This window comes from Budorcas taxicolor, chromosome 15 (assembly GCF_023091745.1).
Source record: "Budorcas taxicolor isolate Tak-1 chromosome 15, Takin1.1, whole genome shotgun sequence".
In the NCBI taxonomy this organism is placed as follows: domain Eukaryota; kingdom Metazoa; phylum Chordata; class Mammalia; order Artiodactyla; family Bovidae; genus Budorcas; species Budorcas taxicolor.
In genome coordinates this window covers 17,663,658-17,682,502 of record NC_068924.1, presented here as the reverse complement: position 1 = coordinate 17,682,502, position 18,845 = coordinate 17,663,658, and the positions used below count along the sequence as shown (strand labels likewise).

The following is an 18,845-nucleotide window of genomic DNA, read 5'->3' as shown; positions in this document are numbered from 1 at the left end:
CAGAGATACATTAAAAATACTATGGTAATTAATTCTTCCTGTGAGAACTGGAGAAGGACTCACAGAGAGGGTGATATAGGAACTAGACTGAAGGATATTTTCAGCAGAAGAGAAGAGAGAGCAAAGATCAGGAGCAGAGACACGGAGTCGTCAAAAGTGTACTTTTATTTTTTTTTAAAGAACAATAAAATCAAGAGAAACTGAAAAGAAAAATGTTTGACAGTTTGTAGAACTGTGTGTAGAGAGTTTGGAACATGGGGATTAAAGATAATTGGGGAGAAAAAGCTTAAATCAAAATTTGGAAAAGGATTTTGACACTGTTTTGCTACTTGGAGGTGTTTTGCTACTCAGAGGCCTCATCCTCTAGGCTAGGTATGGGAAATAGGCTTCATCTTTTATGATAACTCTATGGCATGAAACACTCTTTGGAGGAAAATTTGGAGTCCAAGACATCCCTGACTGAAGACCAGTGTGTGCTGTGAGCCCCAGAGGATTTACCTTTCTTAGCCATATAATCGGAGAAGGCAATGGCACCCCACTCCAGTACTCTTGCCTGGAAAATCCCATGGATGGAGGAACCTGGAAGGTTGCAGTCCATGGGGTCGCTGAGGGTCGGACACGACTGAGCGATTCACTTTCACTTTTTACTTTCATACATTGGAGAAGGAAATGGCAACCCACTCCAGTGTTCTTGCCTGGAGAATCCCAGGGACGGTGGAGCCTGGTGGGCTGCCATCTATGGGGTCGCACAGAGTTGGACACAACTGAAGTGACTTAGCAGCAGCAGCAGCAGCCATATAATAACCACAATGGTGTGATCACTCACCTAGAGCCAGACATCCTGGAATGTGAAGTCAAGTGGGCCTTAGGAATCATCACTATGAATAAAGCTAGTGGTGGTGATGAATTCCAGCTGAACTATTTCAAATCCTAAAAGATGATGCTATTAAAGTGCTGCACTCAATATGCCAGCAAATTTGGAAAACTCAACAGGGGCCACAGGGCTGGAAAAGATCAGTTTACATTCCAATCCCAAAGAAAGGCAATGTTCAAACAGCACAATTTCACTCATTTTACATGCTAGCAAAGTAATGCTGAAAATTCTCCAAGCTAGGCTTCAACTTCATGTTCAAGTACATGAACCAAGAACTTCCAGATGTTCAAGATGGATTTAGAAAAGGCAGAGGAATCAGAGATCAAATTTCCAACATCCATTGGATCATAGAAAACATAAGAGAATTCCAGAAAAACATCTACTTCTGCTTCATTGAATACACTAAAACCTTTGACTGTCTGGATCACAACATACTGTGGAAAATTCTGAAACAGATGGGAATACCAGACCACATTACCTGCCTGCTGAGAAATCTGTATGCAGGTCAAGAAGCAACAGTTAAAATCAGACGTGGAACAACTCACTAGTTCCAAATTGGGAAAGCAGTATGTCAAGGCTGTATATCTTCACCCTCCTTATTTAACTTATATGCAAAGTACATCATGCGAAATGCCGGGCTGGATGAATCACAAGCTGGATTCAAGATTGTCAAGAGAAATATCAATAACCTCAGATACGCAGATGATACCACCTTTATGACAGAAAGTGAAGAGTAACTAAAGAGCCTCTTGATGAAAGTGAAAGATAAAAGTGAAAAAGCTGGCTTAAAACTCAGCATTTGAAAAACGAAGATCATGGCATCTGGTACCATCACTTCATGGCCAATAGATGTGGAAACAATGGAAGCAATGACAGACTATTTTCTTGGGCTCCAGAATCACTGCAGATGGTGACTGCAGCCATGAAATTAAAAGATGCTTGCTCCTTGGAAGAAAAGCTATGACAGACCTAGATAGCATATTAAAAGCAGAGACATTACTTTACCGACTAAGGTCCATCTAGTCAAAGCTATGGTTTTTCCAGTAGTCATGATGGATGTTAGAGTTGGACTATAAAGAAAGCTGAGCACTGAAGAATTGATGCTTTTGAACTGTGGTGCTGGAGAAGACTCTTGAGAGTCCCTTGGACTTCAAGGAGATCAAACCAGTCAATCATAAAGGAAATCAATCCTGAATACTCATTGGAAGGACTGATGCTGAAGCTGAAATTCCAATACTTTGGCCACCTCATGTGAAGAACTGACTCATTGGCAAAGACCCTGATGCTGGGAAAGAGTGAAGGCAGGAGAAGAAAGGGACAACACAGGATGAGATGGCTGGATGGCATCACCAACTTGATGGACATGAATTTGAGCAAGCCCCAGGAGTTGGTGATGGACAGGAAAGCCTGGTGTGCTGCAGTCCATGGGATCACAAAGAGTCAAACACAACTGAGTGACTGAACTGAACTGTGTGGGAAACATCTTTAGTATCTTGGATGAATAGTGTTGACCCTGAAGTAGATCTGGGCAGAAATCTTACCAAAAGAGGTTATATTCATGGTCTTTAGGTGGTAGAAATACTTCCCACCTAAAGAAATTTGTCTCTTCACCTGACTGTTCAGTTCATGTATTTTTTTATTTCATTATAAATTCAGTATTAAAGAATGTTATCCAGGAGGCCAGAAGGAATGTACTCCGGTCCACTTAAAGGAAATCTGAAGTTCATTTGAATGTTAAAATGACTGGGAGACAACATTGCTTACTGTCTCTTAATCAAATATATCCACTCTGCAACAAGTACCAAAACTGCAGGTTTGGGAAGAATAGACTTATAAGTTCATGGCTTAATGTTATTAGCACAAATAAAGATTTGGATGGGACTTCCCTGGTGGTCTAGTGGTTAAGAATCTGCCTTGCGATGCAGGGAACTCAGGTTCAATCCCTGGTTGCAGAACTAAAATCCTGCATACTGGGATACAATCAAGCCCAGGCATTGCAACTATTGAACTTGAGAACTCTAGAGCCCATAAACCCAACTAGAGAGTCCATGCAGCTCAATGAAGATTCCCATGTGATGCAATGAGGAGACCACGTGCTACAACTAAGATCCAAGGCAGCCAAATAAATAAATCTTGAAAACTGACAGTAGGTAGGGCACAAGAGAGAACACCTTGATGCACTGTAGAGAGAAAAGTGTAACTGTAACTGATCTGATTTCTCAATTGATTAGTTTTTGGTTTTATTATCTCCAATTGGTATATCCCTATAGTTATAATGTTCTCCTAATATTTGTTTACTTCTGAATTTAATATGTGGGTTAAATTATGTCCAATAGCCAATAAAATATCATTGGATTATTTCTTTCTTATTAATAAATCTCCTTTAATGTATTAAATTATGGCTTGCCCCTAATTTAATGGGCAAGTCAATGAAATTTAAGCAGGGCTTCTTCTATAAAGAGTAACTGACCTAGATTTTGAGATGAAAGCAGACAAGTATAAAAATATTATACTAGATTATGGGAAATGCAAGGATTAAGAGAACCTAGGCTTTAGATTTGGACAGACCTGTGATGGAGAAGTTAAAAAGCTGGAGTTTTGGAAAGATTAGAGATTTGGTCTTAAGCATTCAAGATGAGATGAAATGTGATAGTAAATATCAAATAAGATTCAAGAGGCAGGGACTGGGTAGAAAGTGAACTGAAATCAAAGATGACAAAAACAGATGGAGAGATAGTCCATTTTCCTGGCAGGAAGAATCAATACTGTGAAAATGACTATACTACCAAATGCAGTCTACAGATTCAATGCAATCCCTATCAAATTACCAATGACATTTTCCACAGAACTAGAACAAAAATTTCACATTTCATATGGAAACACAAAAGACTGCAAATAGCCAAAACAGTCTTGAGAAAGAAGAATGGAGCTGGAGGAATCAACCTTCCTGACTTCAGACTATATTACAAAGCTATAGTCAAGACAGTATGGTACTGGCACAAAAAGAGAAATATAGACCAATGGAACAAGATAGAGAGCCCAGAGATAAACCCACACACCTATGGGTACCTTATTTTTGACAAAGGAGGCAAGAATATACAATGGGGAAAGATAGCCTCTTCAATAAATGGTGCTGGGAAAAATAGCTACATGCAAAATAATGAAATTAGAACACTTCTTAACACCACAAACAAATATGAACTCAAAATGGATTAAAGACCTAAATGTAAGACCAGAAACTATAAAAACTCTAGAGGAAAACATAGGCAGAACACTCAGTGACATAAATCAAAGCTAGATCTTCCATGACCCACCTCCTAGAGTTATGGAAATAAAAACAAAAATAAACAAGTGGGACCTAATTAAACTTAAAAGCTTTTGCACAGCAAAGGAAACTACAAACAAGGTGCAAAGACAGCCCTCAGAATGGGAGAAAATAAAGCAAAGGAAACAACTGACAATTAATTTCCAAAATATATAAGCAGTTCATACAACTCAATACCAGGAAAATAAACAAGCCAATCAAAAAGTGTGAAAAAGATCTAAACAGACATTTCTCCAAAGAAGACATACAGATGGCTAACAAACACATGAAAAGGTGCTCAACATCACTCATTATTAGAGAACTGCAAATCAAAACTACAATGAGATACCACCTCACACCAGTCAGAATGGCCATCATCAAAAAGTCTACAAACAATAAATGCTGGAGAGGCTGTGGAGAAAAGGGAACCCTCTTGCATTGCTGGTAGGAATGTAAATTGATACAGCCACTATGGAAGACAGTATGGAGATTCCTTATGACCCAGCAATCCCACTACTAGGCATATACTCTGGGGAAACCAAAATTGAAAATGACATATGTACCCCAATGTTCACTGCAGCACTATTTACAATAGCTAAAACATGGAAGCAACCTAAATGTCCATCAACGGATGAATGGATAAAGAAGCTGTGGTTCATATCTACAATGGAATACTTTTCAGCCATAAAAAGGAACACATTTGAGTCGGTTCTAATGAGGTGAACGAATAGAGCCTATTATACGAGTGAAGTAAGTCAGAAAGAGAAATATAAGTATTGTGTACTGATGCATATATATGGAATCTAGAAAGATGGTACTGATGAATGTATTTGCAGGGCAGCAATGGTGAAACAGACATAAAGAACAGACAGACCTGTGGACATAGGGGGATGGGAGGAGGGAGAGGGTGAGATGTATGGAGAAAATAACATGGAAACTTACAATACCATATGTAAAATAGATAGCCAATGGGAATTTGCTGTATGACTCAGGGAACTCAATCAGGGGCTATGTGACAATCTAGAAGGGTGGGAGGGAAGGGAGGTTCGGGAGGGAGAGGACATGGATGTACCAACGGCTGATTCTTATTGATATACAACAGAACACCAAAAAATTCTGTAAAGCAATTATCCTTCAATTAAAAAAATAAAATGGCAAAAAAAAAAAAAAAAAGAAAAGAAAATGAACTAAAAATAAAGCAACTGGAATGGGAAATGGCCTTGTGGAGGAAACCATGCAGAATGAGTTAAAGTGAAGTCAGGAGTGGCACAGCCAGTGTGACAGAGGAAATGCAAATGGAATTTTGGCAAAAGGAAGTGAACGGATAGGAGTGGATAATTCCCCAAGGTTATAAAGACAAATTAAAACTTCAAAGAGCAATGATAGATTTAATGAAATCAAGATAAAATTTGCTAGTAAAGAAGGTAAACAGCTCCCCATCTCTACATCATTCTCCTAAGTCCTATAAAACCAGCAAAGATTTAAAATATATATACGAGGTCATGCTTTTCAGCACCTTTTTTTTCAGAACTATTAATCAATTCCTTATGTGTGTCTGGAAGGTTCTACCATTTTACATGATTTCTGTGGATGGAAAATTTTTAAAAATTTAGAATTAAAAATTTTTTTTAATTTAAATAAATTTTAAAATTAAAAAAAATTTTTTTAATTTCTAAATCCATCAAGTTCACAAATCTTATGATCCACTACAAGTTTCAGCTAACTGCCTCTTGATAGAAAATAGGTACAATGTTAAGAAACCTAAAATTACAGCCACTGGGCCAGACAAACAACATTCCCCACTCAAGAGAAGTCGATTTCTTTCCATTTCCCAAGAAGCTCTGTAAGATTTCTGTAGTGCTGTGTAAATTTGTAGGCATGTTTTGCAGAGACAGCCTAGATACCTTGCCTGAAAACTTATACAAAATGGAATTAATGTAAGTATGGGGAAGTTGGTGATCACTTGCAAACTGCAAAAACAACAAAACATTACAACTAGATAAATAAATGGTAGGAAAATTGATTTGCTGTCCTTAGATTAGGACTTTTAAGCTTGGGACGTTTTCGTGGGAACATGTTGGCTAAAGAAGATCCAAAAATAATATTACGTTTTCTATTTTAAAATTAGCAGGCAAAAATATACAGTCCACCTCTGGAAAGCCAACCCACTGACAGTGCAACTGTCCCCAGGCCAGCAAGCATGAGGGAGGGAAGTACTGTCCCTCCGTGGGATGGTTCACTGCTAGAGGATGAGTTCTTCCAAGGTAAGTCTCTGCATTGAATTTCCTTTGGAATTCCCAGTGCTAAAGGAAAGCAAATAATGATTACAGTTTATACTAAAATGCTCAAGCCCTTGTACTTTATTTTTGAAGTCCTCTTGTTATCCTCACCTGAAGAGGATGGGGTTACATTCTATTAACAGAAATATTTTTAAAATCTTATATTTAAATATAATGTAAGTAAATATTCTTGGATCAAGGCCTGATAAATCTATGGAATGGTAATAATGTTAATATATAAACTCAAGTAAAAAGATAAAAGGATATATCTTTAGACAGATATTTATAAAGTTTACTATCCTTAACAGATTTTTATTGTTCCTGATTAGGGCCTAAATGCAGTGATGAAATCTAATTGTTGTTAAACTATTAACCTTGTACAATAGATAACAATAAAGACTAAAACAGATTCCAGAAGTACTATATACCCATGGATCTTATTATGTAAGCATCACTCACCTTGACATAGTTTATTTTGTATTAAAATAAACCTGACCATATGAAACGTGAAATCTGAAATCATTCACCAGCTTCACCTTGAGGAACTAAATTCAGTTTGCACAGTCAATGACATCACCTCAGCCCTATAGTTAGGACAAGTGGTGTGGTCACTGAGAGACCTCCAGCTGGGTGTTCAATCTAGGCACTTCTTTCAGTAAAATGGTTCCTGGCAGAGAACTTGCTTCAGAGAAAAAAGACCCAGAGGAAAATTTCTGTTCCAAAACAAAGGTTTTGCCTAGTAGAGGAGAGCTATTTTTCATGAAGTGAAAAACAAAAACAAAAACAAAAAAATGACTGCTCTGAAAATAAAAAGGAGAAGAACAGCAGACTTTTTCACCTTCAGAGTTGTGAGTCAAATAGCAGTACTGGGATTCAAGTGTTAAGAGTGGTTATCTCTAGGAAGAAGGACTCTAGGTGATTTTATCTCTTTTGTTATACTTTCCTGTATTTTCTATTATAACAACATATTTTTGTAGTCAGCAAAAGACTTTAATGAGGAAAAAATACTATGAACAAGCTGAAAGAGAAAACAGAAATCAAAGAGATTTCATTATAATTTTTTTAAAGACAGATTTATGAAGATTTTTTTTCTTTTGCCCTGCCTTATATTTTGGCATTGCTTATTTTATCTGTGGATATAGTAAGTTATTTAGGGACAGGGGAAAACTAATCTTTTTTCATTAAAGCATTAACAGGATGATTCCCTAAAGAACTCCTTAGTTACAGATATTAAATGCTCAGGATTAATTCTTTTGCTGGCTATGCAAACTTAATAGTACCAACTAACAAATAAAACAGGGTAGAGAAAATCTAGAGTGGATATCAAAAACTTCTTCAATACCTGTCCTAAAATAATTGGCATATTATAAGTACATCTCACTTACATTCACTCGGATACTGATACACCTAATTTTCTCTGTCATTGAAGAGTTAAAATTACAATTTTTAACGACAACAAAGAGTGAGACATTTTATGTAAATCAGAAGGAAAGATTCTGTAAATGAAAAACTTCTTCAACAATTTAAATAATTTCCATAGCTTACCTCTCATGTCAGAGTTTATTTTTTAACAAACATTTCTTCAAAATACACATCTACTCATTTGTTGTAACATGAATATGATGAAATATATATTATAAGATAGGTCTTAGGGCATCTTAAAACTTTAAAAGATCTTGATTCTGTTTAAATTCTAACAGGTTTTTATTGAGGAAAAGATGTCAAATATGATTCAATAAACAATTCAAGGAAGAACCAACCAAGTGAAAATACCATGATTTATCTGAGATCACAGAGACAGTGGTCCTAGTAAACATGAGCCCTGGGTCTTGGGTTGGCCTGCTAAGTCGCTTCAGTCGTGTCTGACTCTGTGTGACCCCATAGACGGCAGCCCAGCGGGCTCCCCTATCCCTGGGATTCTCTAGGCAAGAATACTGGAGTGGGTTGCCATTTCCTTCCCCTAGGTCCTCGGAATTATAGGGAGGTCATTGGGGCCTGACTTACATACCACTCTCTGACCTTGCTACTGAGAGAAAAGTAAACATTGTTTGACAACAGCAACATCCTTGTAACATAATGAGCTCATAGTGAAATCATCTTTAGTTCATTAAAAGAAATAGTGAAAAGTGAACTTTTGTGGCACAATGATTACATGTATGGACTCAGGAAACAGGCTTCCTAGATCTACTTCCTAGCTGTATAAGCTGGGCAATTTACTTAATTTCTTCATTCCTCAGTTTCCTCACTTATAAAATGAGAATAGTAACTACTAAACTTACAAGATTATGTGAGGATTTAATGAGTTAATCTATTTAGTGCTTAGAACTGTACCTGATAGACACATATAAATGTCTATTGGGTCACATTTTTTTCAGGGGAAGCAAGCTACCATTAGTATATTATTTGATAGTATTTCATAAACTTAACTTAAATTTTTACATATTGCTCAAATTCATCCAAATAAGTATGTTTATAAATTGGGTGCCAAATTTTTGGCAGTAATGTACAACTAAGTACAACTCACATATTATTTATAGACTTTCATTTCTTTTACAATCCCCTGATTTAAACACAGTTGGAAACATTATAGCTACCTAGTGACACAAAAGATGCACTAAAAGAAATCATGATTACAGTCCTTATTAGGTGAAAAACAATGTAGCTTTATGTTTTGAAGGTATTATGGAAGGTTAAATTTGAAAAAGTATGAAAAAGAAACTTCCATTGCAGCCTTGTAAGAGTCAAACTATCTTAAAGACATAATCAGTTAATGTCATAATGTTTATGATGATATGATCTAAAAATTATAAGTGATTATGCTTCTTCAAGAAGGACTTTCAACAATTCAAAATATTATTAGACTGTAAAATCGTTTACAAAAAAAATGACATATATTCTCCTTTTAGTTTTAGATGATTTGGATAGCAAACTGGCTCAGGAACAATCTCCAAGCTCAGTGAATACCAGAACACCTCTCAACATTGGATCAAGAACACAGTTCAGTCGTTTTTACTCCAGTGGGTGCAAATACAATAATATCACAGGAAGGCACAAAAATTGCTATAATGAAACTTCTAATATGTCTATCTATGATTTCTTAAGACCAGGAACCCCTAGGGAAGGTTTTAAAACCTTTTCTCCTAGAACAAGGACAATCTACAATATGTATAGGACAAGGGAACCCAGAATCTTAAAAGAAGATTGTGTGCAAAACAATTCTTTTGGTAGTACTTCTCTGTGTTTTGACAGCAGGCAACGATCAGCTTCATCAGCTACAGGGTATTTCAAAGCAAGAAGCTTATATTTTCCAGCCACAACTCAGAATAAGACTGGGTTTATATCACCAAGCCACCAACAGAGCCCAAAGAGAACTCCTTTATCATCTATCATATGGAATAGATCAGATTCTTCTAGAGATAGGCAGAACCAGGAAGAGTTCCTGGAGGCACCATCACCAATGGAAATTGACCCTGCTGACCAGTATATGTATCCCAGGTGTTTCCAGGCGAATAGCAGATATGAATTTTACCATTCACAGAGTGTTTACCAAAGTGTTGGTTTAAATGCCCCCATAGATAATGCAATGAGTCCTGACCCACTTGAGAACTCAGAAAATATGCCATTCTACCATGAAGATAGCCCATTTACTAGGTCTTTCTTTAGCAATACCTTTGGACGGAGCAGGGGACAGAGATTTGAACAAAATCCTTTTTGGAGCCAACAGGAAGAACATTCTTCTTCTGACTTTCATCAAAGCAGGAAACCATTTACTTCTTCTGACAGAGACTTTGAAATGATCTCCACTGAAGTAAACAGTGCACTAGCTGGTCATGGCCATAGTGTTCCTTCTCAACACTGGGGGTCATTTTCTTCTAGTTATAGAACAAATATTTCCAGAAACCAACAGATACCACATCCCTGGCAGTTTGATTCTCAGACATCCACACTGGAGAGCATGGAGGTGTCACAAGGTAATGGGAACCAGTCTACTCATTTCAGCCCAGCAAATGTTTGTTCCATAACTGGTGCAAGCTATCACATGAAATCTGGTGGGTTAGAATGTTCTCCTATGGAAATACATGTAAACAAAGAACCGTACTCATTTGGAATTGCTCAAACTCTAGCATCCCCATTCAAAAGTTCCTTCCCTCACATTCCTGTTGACAGAGGGAATCCTCAGAGTCCTAACTTTCAGACTCCCACAGTCACTTTGCAGAAAATTAAGCCGGCCTCTCTTCCAAACAGAAACTATACAGAAGTCACTGTGACCAACAATGTTTCTGTTGATTCTCCACCTCTGACTGAAAGCCAAGCCAATATCTTGGTCACAGAAGTAAATAATGAGAAAGACTTGAAGGCATCTGTTTTGGAAGAAGACAAAAAAATAAACAAGATAGACCAGACAAACATGACAGGTGAAATACCCCAACTTGTTTCACAGACAGTAATTTCCAACCCTTTACCTGATGTTCAAAATCCCCTTTCCCAGGACTCAGACAAGAGCAACAGGTTTGTTTTTAATGCATCTACCACAATAAGTTCAAAAAGGTTGCCTGGAATCATTTCCAGGAGAGATACCTCCAAAATTCATAAAGCCAATGAACTAAAAATAGGTAAGGGTTATACTGGGACCAGAAAACTTGACTCAGCAACTTCCCTTCCTTTCATTCAGGAAAGCAGAACAACATCACTTTTTCTCAGCCCAAGTCAAATTTGTCACCAGGAATTAACAGTAAGTAATGAAGATATTTCAAGCATTATTAAAAAGAACCACGGGAGTTCTGAACATACTGATAATCAATACTCACAGTCTCCAGAAAAGCCTGCTCGTTTCGATACCAAGGAAGAACAATGTATCATGACTTATTCTACCAGCTGTCGCAAGTCTGATGCTGATCACAACCTGCCTCATAATTCTTTAGATCTGTCTTCAGGGGCACTACCAGATTCCTCACCGTCAAATGATTCTTGCCTTGATGCTCCAGTAATTCCTTCTACCACGATGTTCTGGAAATGTCCTTCAAACAAAGACTCATCTCTGGGAGAAAGAGAAGACACTGATTACAAGAACCAAAATAGTCAATTTTCCCTAAGCCACTTAGAAAACCAAAAGAGTAATGATAATCACACACCTGTACATAATGAAGAGGTTAATGTTGTCAAATGTGAGTCACACCCTCTTTTCAGGGGTGGAAAGGGAAAAGGAAAAATAAGAGAACGCATATCCTACATCGAAAAATTAAGCAAAACAGAAAGTAGATCAGTGCCTACAAGTGACAACAGCAGTCTTACTGAGGGAACTCAAAGCAATTCCAAGTCTCCTGAGCTTGATACAATTTATTGTACTTTACCAAGAAAATCAGCCAAGGATAACAAGGAGCCTGAAAGTACGGTAACGCCTTCTTTGTTCAGGAACGAGCCAGTTGCATTACAAATCAAAAATGATAGGGAAGATCCAGTAGGAAAGAACACATCCAAAAAATTCAGTCCCAGTTATTGTGAATCAGAGAGCAAATGTTCCAAAGTAGTTTCAGATTCAGTCTCAGTAGCACTTGAAGCCACAGAAGGGATGACAAATATGACAAACACTGGATCTACTTCTGTTAGAAAAGGGCCACTTCCAGTCCTCATCAAGAGGGCTGTGTCATGGCCTTCAGAAGTGCTTTATGCCTCAACTGGAAGAGATGAAAGAGAAAAATGCTTGGTTTCCAATACAGAGGCTTCTCCTATAACACTGAGGCCTAGGGAGAGACTCATTAACCCTCTGGGAAGTGACTCATCTGTTTGTGAGTGTTCTTTAAGCAAGAAACACCACCAGGAGGAAGGCTTACAAGAATATACTGAAAAGAATGGTAAAATTTCTGCCTCCAAGACAGGCATATTTTCCCATCCAAATGAACACCCTTTACCTTTTTCTTCAGATATGTCAGGACAAGAAAGTGGGAAAACTTTACATAAATTTAAGACTACGAGTATGTTTTCTGTTTCTGGCGATGAAGATAATGTGAAATGTCTTGAAGTGGTTTCAATATATTATACTCTACCAAGGAAACACAGCAAAAAATTCTGTGACCTTCTTCAAAAGTATACACAGGACATCGATTCACTTACAGAATCAACTAAAGTGGGGACTAAAACATCTCCCAGTGCTTTAGAAAAAGACCAACTGAATTGTTCTGTGCAAGACCAGTCAGGAACACCTTTATCTAAAGATACCTCTGCTCAGGAGACCAGTCATCTTTGTCATATCACTGAAAATATGACTGTTTTACAATTACCAAGTGTTCAGTCCTCAGAATCTACATTACAGGAAATGGCTTCTATTGAAGCAGATGTTTCTCTTCATAAACAAGAACCTAAAACTGGAGAAATTTCCCCATGCAACTTAGCTAAAACACCTCCATCTGATTCACAAAGCAGGAAAGAGAAAGAGAAAAAATTGCAAAGTGAAACTGTGTTTACTTTACCAATGCTTCAGGGAAAAAAATTTACAAGAGAGAAATCTGAAAATTGTCCACAATTCATTAAATCAGATGACAGTGGTTTTTCTAACCTCCCATCCCATTCAGAAGAGAATATTGAAAACTCCCGCATCATAAGAAGTTCTGGGGAGCATACAAGTAGTAATACAGCCATTACAACTATTAGTAATACAGCCATTACAACTACTGGAAGTCTTCAAAAAGATATCACAGGCATAGTTACAGAGGAGAGCTCCAATGGATTGCAGCCTAGGGAAGTTAGAGGGGAAATTAGAACAGATTTCCCAAAAAACTCTGAGAAACCACTTTCTGACTCAGAAAGCCAAGTCTTTGCTCTTACTCCAGCCTTGAGTAAACTACAACTTGATGAAGAGACTTGTTCAAGTGAACAAGATTTAGACAGTTCACAGTCTGAACCCAGAGAACTACCTGAAAGAAGACAGGAGGTAAATACGACAGAGAGCAAGGCTAAGGATGAAATGCAGAAGTTGGCGTGGAATCAATGCTCACTTCCTGAAGGAAGTAATAAAAGTAAAAAAATCTTGGCTGACCTAGAAAAAGGGAAAAGTGGATCTTCAGTTAAACACAGATTGGTAGTTATGTCCAAACCCAGCAGAAAATTTCCAGCTAACGATTTCTACCCTAGAAGACATGTAGCTACTATCTTTCCCCAAAGTGGGAACAGTTCTGGCTGTAGCAGTTTGTCCCTTGGCACACCAGAGTGCAACCCACTGTCCCTTGAGCCTACTTTAAAGTCCACAGAAACCACAGATGAAAGCAGGTTAAATAATGATGGAATAAATGTGGAGAAATCCGAGAACCCTCTCCAGCTTACTGCAATACCCAATAGAGAAGCTTCTACACACTTAAGTAATCAGAAGTCCAGCAACATTTCACAATTACATCGAAACGAGTTTGAAAATATCTCAGAATCACAACCAAAGTGTGAGAATTCTGAGGATGTAACAGGTGCTCAGATTTTGGAAAGAGAATCAGGAGCCCTGGCCCAACCCACATTGATCAGCCTCAGGGAAGCAGACTTCCCTGACCATCAGAGGAAGCCAAAACCCCCTTTTCAATTGGAGCCTGTAGAGAAATCTACGGTTTGCATCCCACTGACCAGTTGTCAGCAAGGACAAAACAGTGCTTCATCTCTGGAGTGTGAACGTCAGCTACACCCCTATCGTTCAGAGAGCTTAAAAAGTGCCTATGTACATGGTGATATACTACGAATAAGCCATCCTCCAAAAGTCAGAGAGCGCCATTTCTCTGAAAGCACTTCTATTGATGATGTCCTGAGTCGACTGACCCTTGGGAATGAATTCTCTAACAACAGCGGGTACAGTCGAAGATTTAAATCTTTTTCTGAACTTCCCTCCTGTGGTGAAAATGAAAGTTGGGCTTTGAACAACAGCAGGACAAAAATGGGTCCTAGGTCTGCAACAGCTATATCCAGGCCTATTGACTATGGGATTTTTGGGAAAGAACAACAGCTGGCTTTCTTGGAAAATGTAAAGAGGTCACTCACACAAGGGAGATTATGGAAACCAAGTTTTCTTAAGAACCCTGGCTTCCTGAAAGATGATATAATTAACCCTGCTAACCCAACAGAGTCATCGACCCCAAATTCTCCTAGTAACCAGAGGCCAGAGGATGGCTTATCTCTAAGTGTGCCACTTAATATCTATGAAGAGGACCCAGTAGACTCAGATTGTGCCACAGACACAACCACGGATGACGAATACTACTTGGATGAAAATGACAAAGAGTCAGAACTGTGAGCCTTTTTCAATGAAATGTACAGCCTTTTCACCAAAAGTTTATAATGTAAATAAAGTGTAAATATGTATGTCTATGGAAAGGACAGATACTAAAAAAATCTAGTCTGGGCACTGCTACTGCTGCTGCCAAGTCGCTCAGTCGTGTCCAACTCTGTACGACTCCATAGACAGCAGTCCACCAGGCTCCCCCGCCCCTGGGATTCTCCAGGCAAGAACACTGGAGTGGGTTGCCATTTCCTTCCCCAATGCATGAAAGTGAAAAGTGAAAGTGAAGTCACTCAGTCATGTCTGACTCTTCACAACCCCATGGACTGCAGCCTACCAGGCTCCTCTGTCCATGGGATTTTCCAGGCAAGAGTACTGGAGTGGGGTGCCATTGCCTTCTCCAGTCTGGGCACTAACTGCTGTGAAACAATCCCAATTCTCTCCCCTCCCCACCCCATTCCCCACTCTATGTATAGACTTCCTGAATCCTAGAGCAATGAATTCTTGTTTAGTGTTTTCTTCCTCTGTATATATGCTTGGTCTTCTGCCACTCAGCCCCAAATTAATATCTTAATTCATGATCCAGTTTTGGTTGTCTGCTCTATATTCCCCCTAACTTTCTTTCACCTTTCCTATCCCAGCACAACAGCAAATCTCTGTATTGCATCTTCCAGTCCATACTCCATATTCATGATTGTTAAATAAAATATAGGGTGATAACAATGGAGTAAGTATTATTATCCTGTTTGACTCATCAACATTTAGAAGGCTTAGAGTTTGGTTTTTTTTTTTTCTTTCCTTGAACAAAGATCAGGGGATTTCCATAAGGATATCTTGTTTTATCCATAGTGGAGAAAGGAGGCACATATTTGAAGTGCTTATTGTGAAGAGGAGAATCTCTAGTAAGCCAAAAAATATTGTTGTTGTTCAGTCATTTCCAACTCTTTGCAACCACATGGACTGCAGCACGCCAGATTTCCCTGTGCTTCACTATCTCCTGGAGTTTGCCCAAACTCATGTCCATTGAATCAGTGATTCTATCCAACCATCTCATCCTCTGTCACCCCCTTCTCCTCTTGCCCTCAATCTTTCCTAGTGTCAGGATCTTTTCCAGTGAATCAGTTCTTCACATCAGGTGACCAAAGTGTTGGAGCTTCAGCTTCAGCATCAGTCCTTCCAATGAATATTCAGGGTTGATTTCCTTTAGGATTGACTGGTTTGATCTTCTTGCAGTCCAAGGAACTCTCAAGAGTCTTCTCCAGCACCACAATTTGAAAGCATCAGTTCTTTGGCACTCAGCCTTCTTTATGGTCCAACTCTCACATCCGTATATGACTACTGGAAAAACCATAGCTTTGATTATGCAGACCATTGGCAAAGGAATTCATTTGAAATAGTTTCTAGGATGGTACAGAGGGTGGCTTAGCCACAGAATTTCTGCTTAGGAAGGGAACACATCTGCGGGGTGGAGATAAGCAGACATCCCTTCATGAGATTGACATCCTTAATGCAGCTCTTGCAGCAACTGTTTTTGTTTTTGTTTTTCTTAGTGTTGCTTTGTTTCTGTTGTTCCCCATTTCTCCAGAACCATCCACGTAAAAATTTTCTTTATTTGCAGGATAGAACACTTTTTTCCATGTGAGACATTTTAGTCACAAGCGATAGCCATGGTCAAGTCCCTAAAGTACTATCATGTTAGATCTGACACCTTGAGGTTCACAGCCTTCTTTGCCAGATATACCAAACCCTTAGAAGTTAGAAGGCAGAGCTTCTAAAGGCTTGTCACTATGATTCCTTCAATAATTTTATCAAGACTAAATAGCTTATCATATCCACTGATAATTTGGCTTTCCTAATTCTTTAATTTGCCATGCAGAACTTCTGGAGATTTCTCTTCTAATCAGGAAAGACCAATAAACAGGCAGCAGCGAAGCTAACCGGATAGAACTACAGGAAACACACCATCCTAGTTCTTATATTGTGAGGGTCAACATGAATGGATTTTATCTTGTTTGGTCTATATTTATTTCCTGGCCTATTTTGTTTCCATTTTTCTCACCTAGTCTGTTTCATCCATTTAAGGATAATGATAGGAGCTGGGGAAATGTACAGAGATCTGGAACTGACAGAAATGCAAGAAAGGACCACATTGTTATTATCCTCTCAAATACTGCCTTGTCTAGAAGCTAAATGCCAGAGCTAGTTTATATTGTTCCCATGAAACTCAAAACTGATGAAAATAAACCTATAAATTGTCTTAAACTTCAAGTTCTGACCAGTTCTGACCATTTCTGACCAATTCTCAAGAAGACTGATAGTAGAATTTTAAATGAACTGTTCTAAATGTTTCCATTTAAATTTGTATGGTAACGCAGAGGTAACATTTTATTCTTTGTTCATGTATGTTTGTAAATTCTATCTTCCTTTTTCTATTTATCTGATTATTTAATTAAAACTTCATAAACCATAACCTATGTTTTCTATTTAATTTTAAAATATTCAAAGTTAATATTTTAATATTAAGATTCTTGGTTTTTTAAATGATCAGCTTGCAAGTTCTATTTTGGTAAACAGTCTGAGCCTACATGTATGTTACAAAAGATGAAATGAAGTTAGCTTATTTTTCACTGAATTTAGCCTTTTTCAGCAGTTAGGTAAGTTAAGATCAGGCTAAACAACTACTTTCAGGCCCTGATTCTCTGTACTAGAACCTACCACCTGAATTTAAAGGTAATTGATAGCCAGTGCTCACTTGCACATTTGTAATGTTTGCTTGTTGGTGTGGCTCAAGAATCAAGAAAACAGAAAATTTATGAAAATAGCACCTTCTATAAAGTTTTATACCTTTATAAAACACTTCATTAAAGAAGTATAGCAAATGTATTTTAAGATACAAAGTGCTTCTTTTTAATATTCATTTTTGGTATAGCTATAGTAATTTATACTAGTCATTTTTTATACTCATAACTTGCTTTCTAATATATAATCATCATTAAAGTAAATATTCACATAAATGGAGTCACTAATGAGGGAATCAATACAAATAATTACCTGGTAAATTACTAGTTCATTTAAATAATAGACTTATACAACCATAAATTTTATGTGTGAACTCCATTTAAAATAAGGCTCAATGAGATTAATATTCAGAGACTTCCCTCTAAATAATTTATACCCTTACATTGTCAATACATTACTATTAATAAAACTTCAACAGCTACTAATAACGTTTTCGCTGATGATAAGCTAATAAAAACTAGGAAGTACATGGGTACCTGTGCCCGTCCTAGGGTTGGTGAAAGTCCATTGAAGTTTACGGTGAAGATAGGTATCAAATTGGAAAATCCACACCTATATAAAAGTTATAGAGTCCATTGAATGCCAGAAGGTTAAAGAGGCCTTATTGCTAAGAGTTTATTGTCAATAATAGTAATAATGCTTCAGAATATCCAATTTACATGTATAGTGTAAATATGTAAAATTTTACTTTGAGGCTCTTTGTGACTGGCATTTCTGTGTTTCTGAAACATGTAATAAGCCTTAAACACTATTGTTTAAAATGTTGTCAAATAATCTTTTTATGTACTTGCTATCAAACTTCTTCTTCTTGAAATATGTTACAAGACGAGGTGCAAATTTAAAACAGTAGTGTTGAAATAAATGATTTAAATGGATACATTGTTTGACTTGACTTTTATTCCCATTCTCAAATGATTGTCTTTAAGTGTGAAAGTTTCCAGAAAAATACAAAAAGGGGAGTGGGATGGACAAAATTATTCAAACAAATTTTTCTGGTGGATATTGAATAAGATCACCCATTTGAGTGATTTTGGAAAATGACTCCTCTCTTCTCCTTCCATTTGTATCAAAAAGCAATCAACCAACAAACGGAGGTCAGTGTCCCTGGCTGCATAATTTGCATAAGAGAGGAGGAATGAGGATGGTCTGGAACTTTTCTCTGAGAGTTGTCATATTTATAAAGGAAGAGGAAGCCCAGTGGCGTTGGGTCATCTGCTTCCCAGTAGTATTATAAGCAGATCTTTCCAGTTGAAATGTTAGACTTGCATTGATATGTTAATATTGAAATGTTAATTCCTGCTAAACAAATGAGTAGATTTGTACTAATCTTTACCTTTTCTA

At 37.6% G+C, this 18,845-nt stretch overlaps 1 protein-coding gene across 1 annotated transcript in view; it reads left to right on the top strand.

Annotated features, from left to right (window-relative positions):
* EXPH5 (exophilin 5) overlaps positions 1-14,720 on the top strand; it is a 91,316-nt gene extending 76,596 nt beyond the window's left edge. The window contains exons 5-6 of the mRNA XM_052653190.1: positions 6,307-6,442; positions 9,364-14,720. Of these exons, the coding sequence (XP_052509150.1) occupies positions 6,307-6,442; positions 9,364-14,720 (5,493 nt within the window). The remainder of the gene's footprint in view (positions 1-6,306; positions 6,443-9,363) is intronic.
* Positions 14,721-18,845: the final 4,125 nt, after the last annotated feature.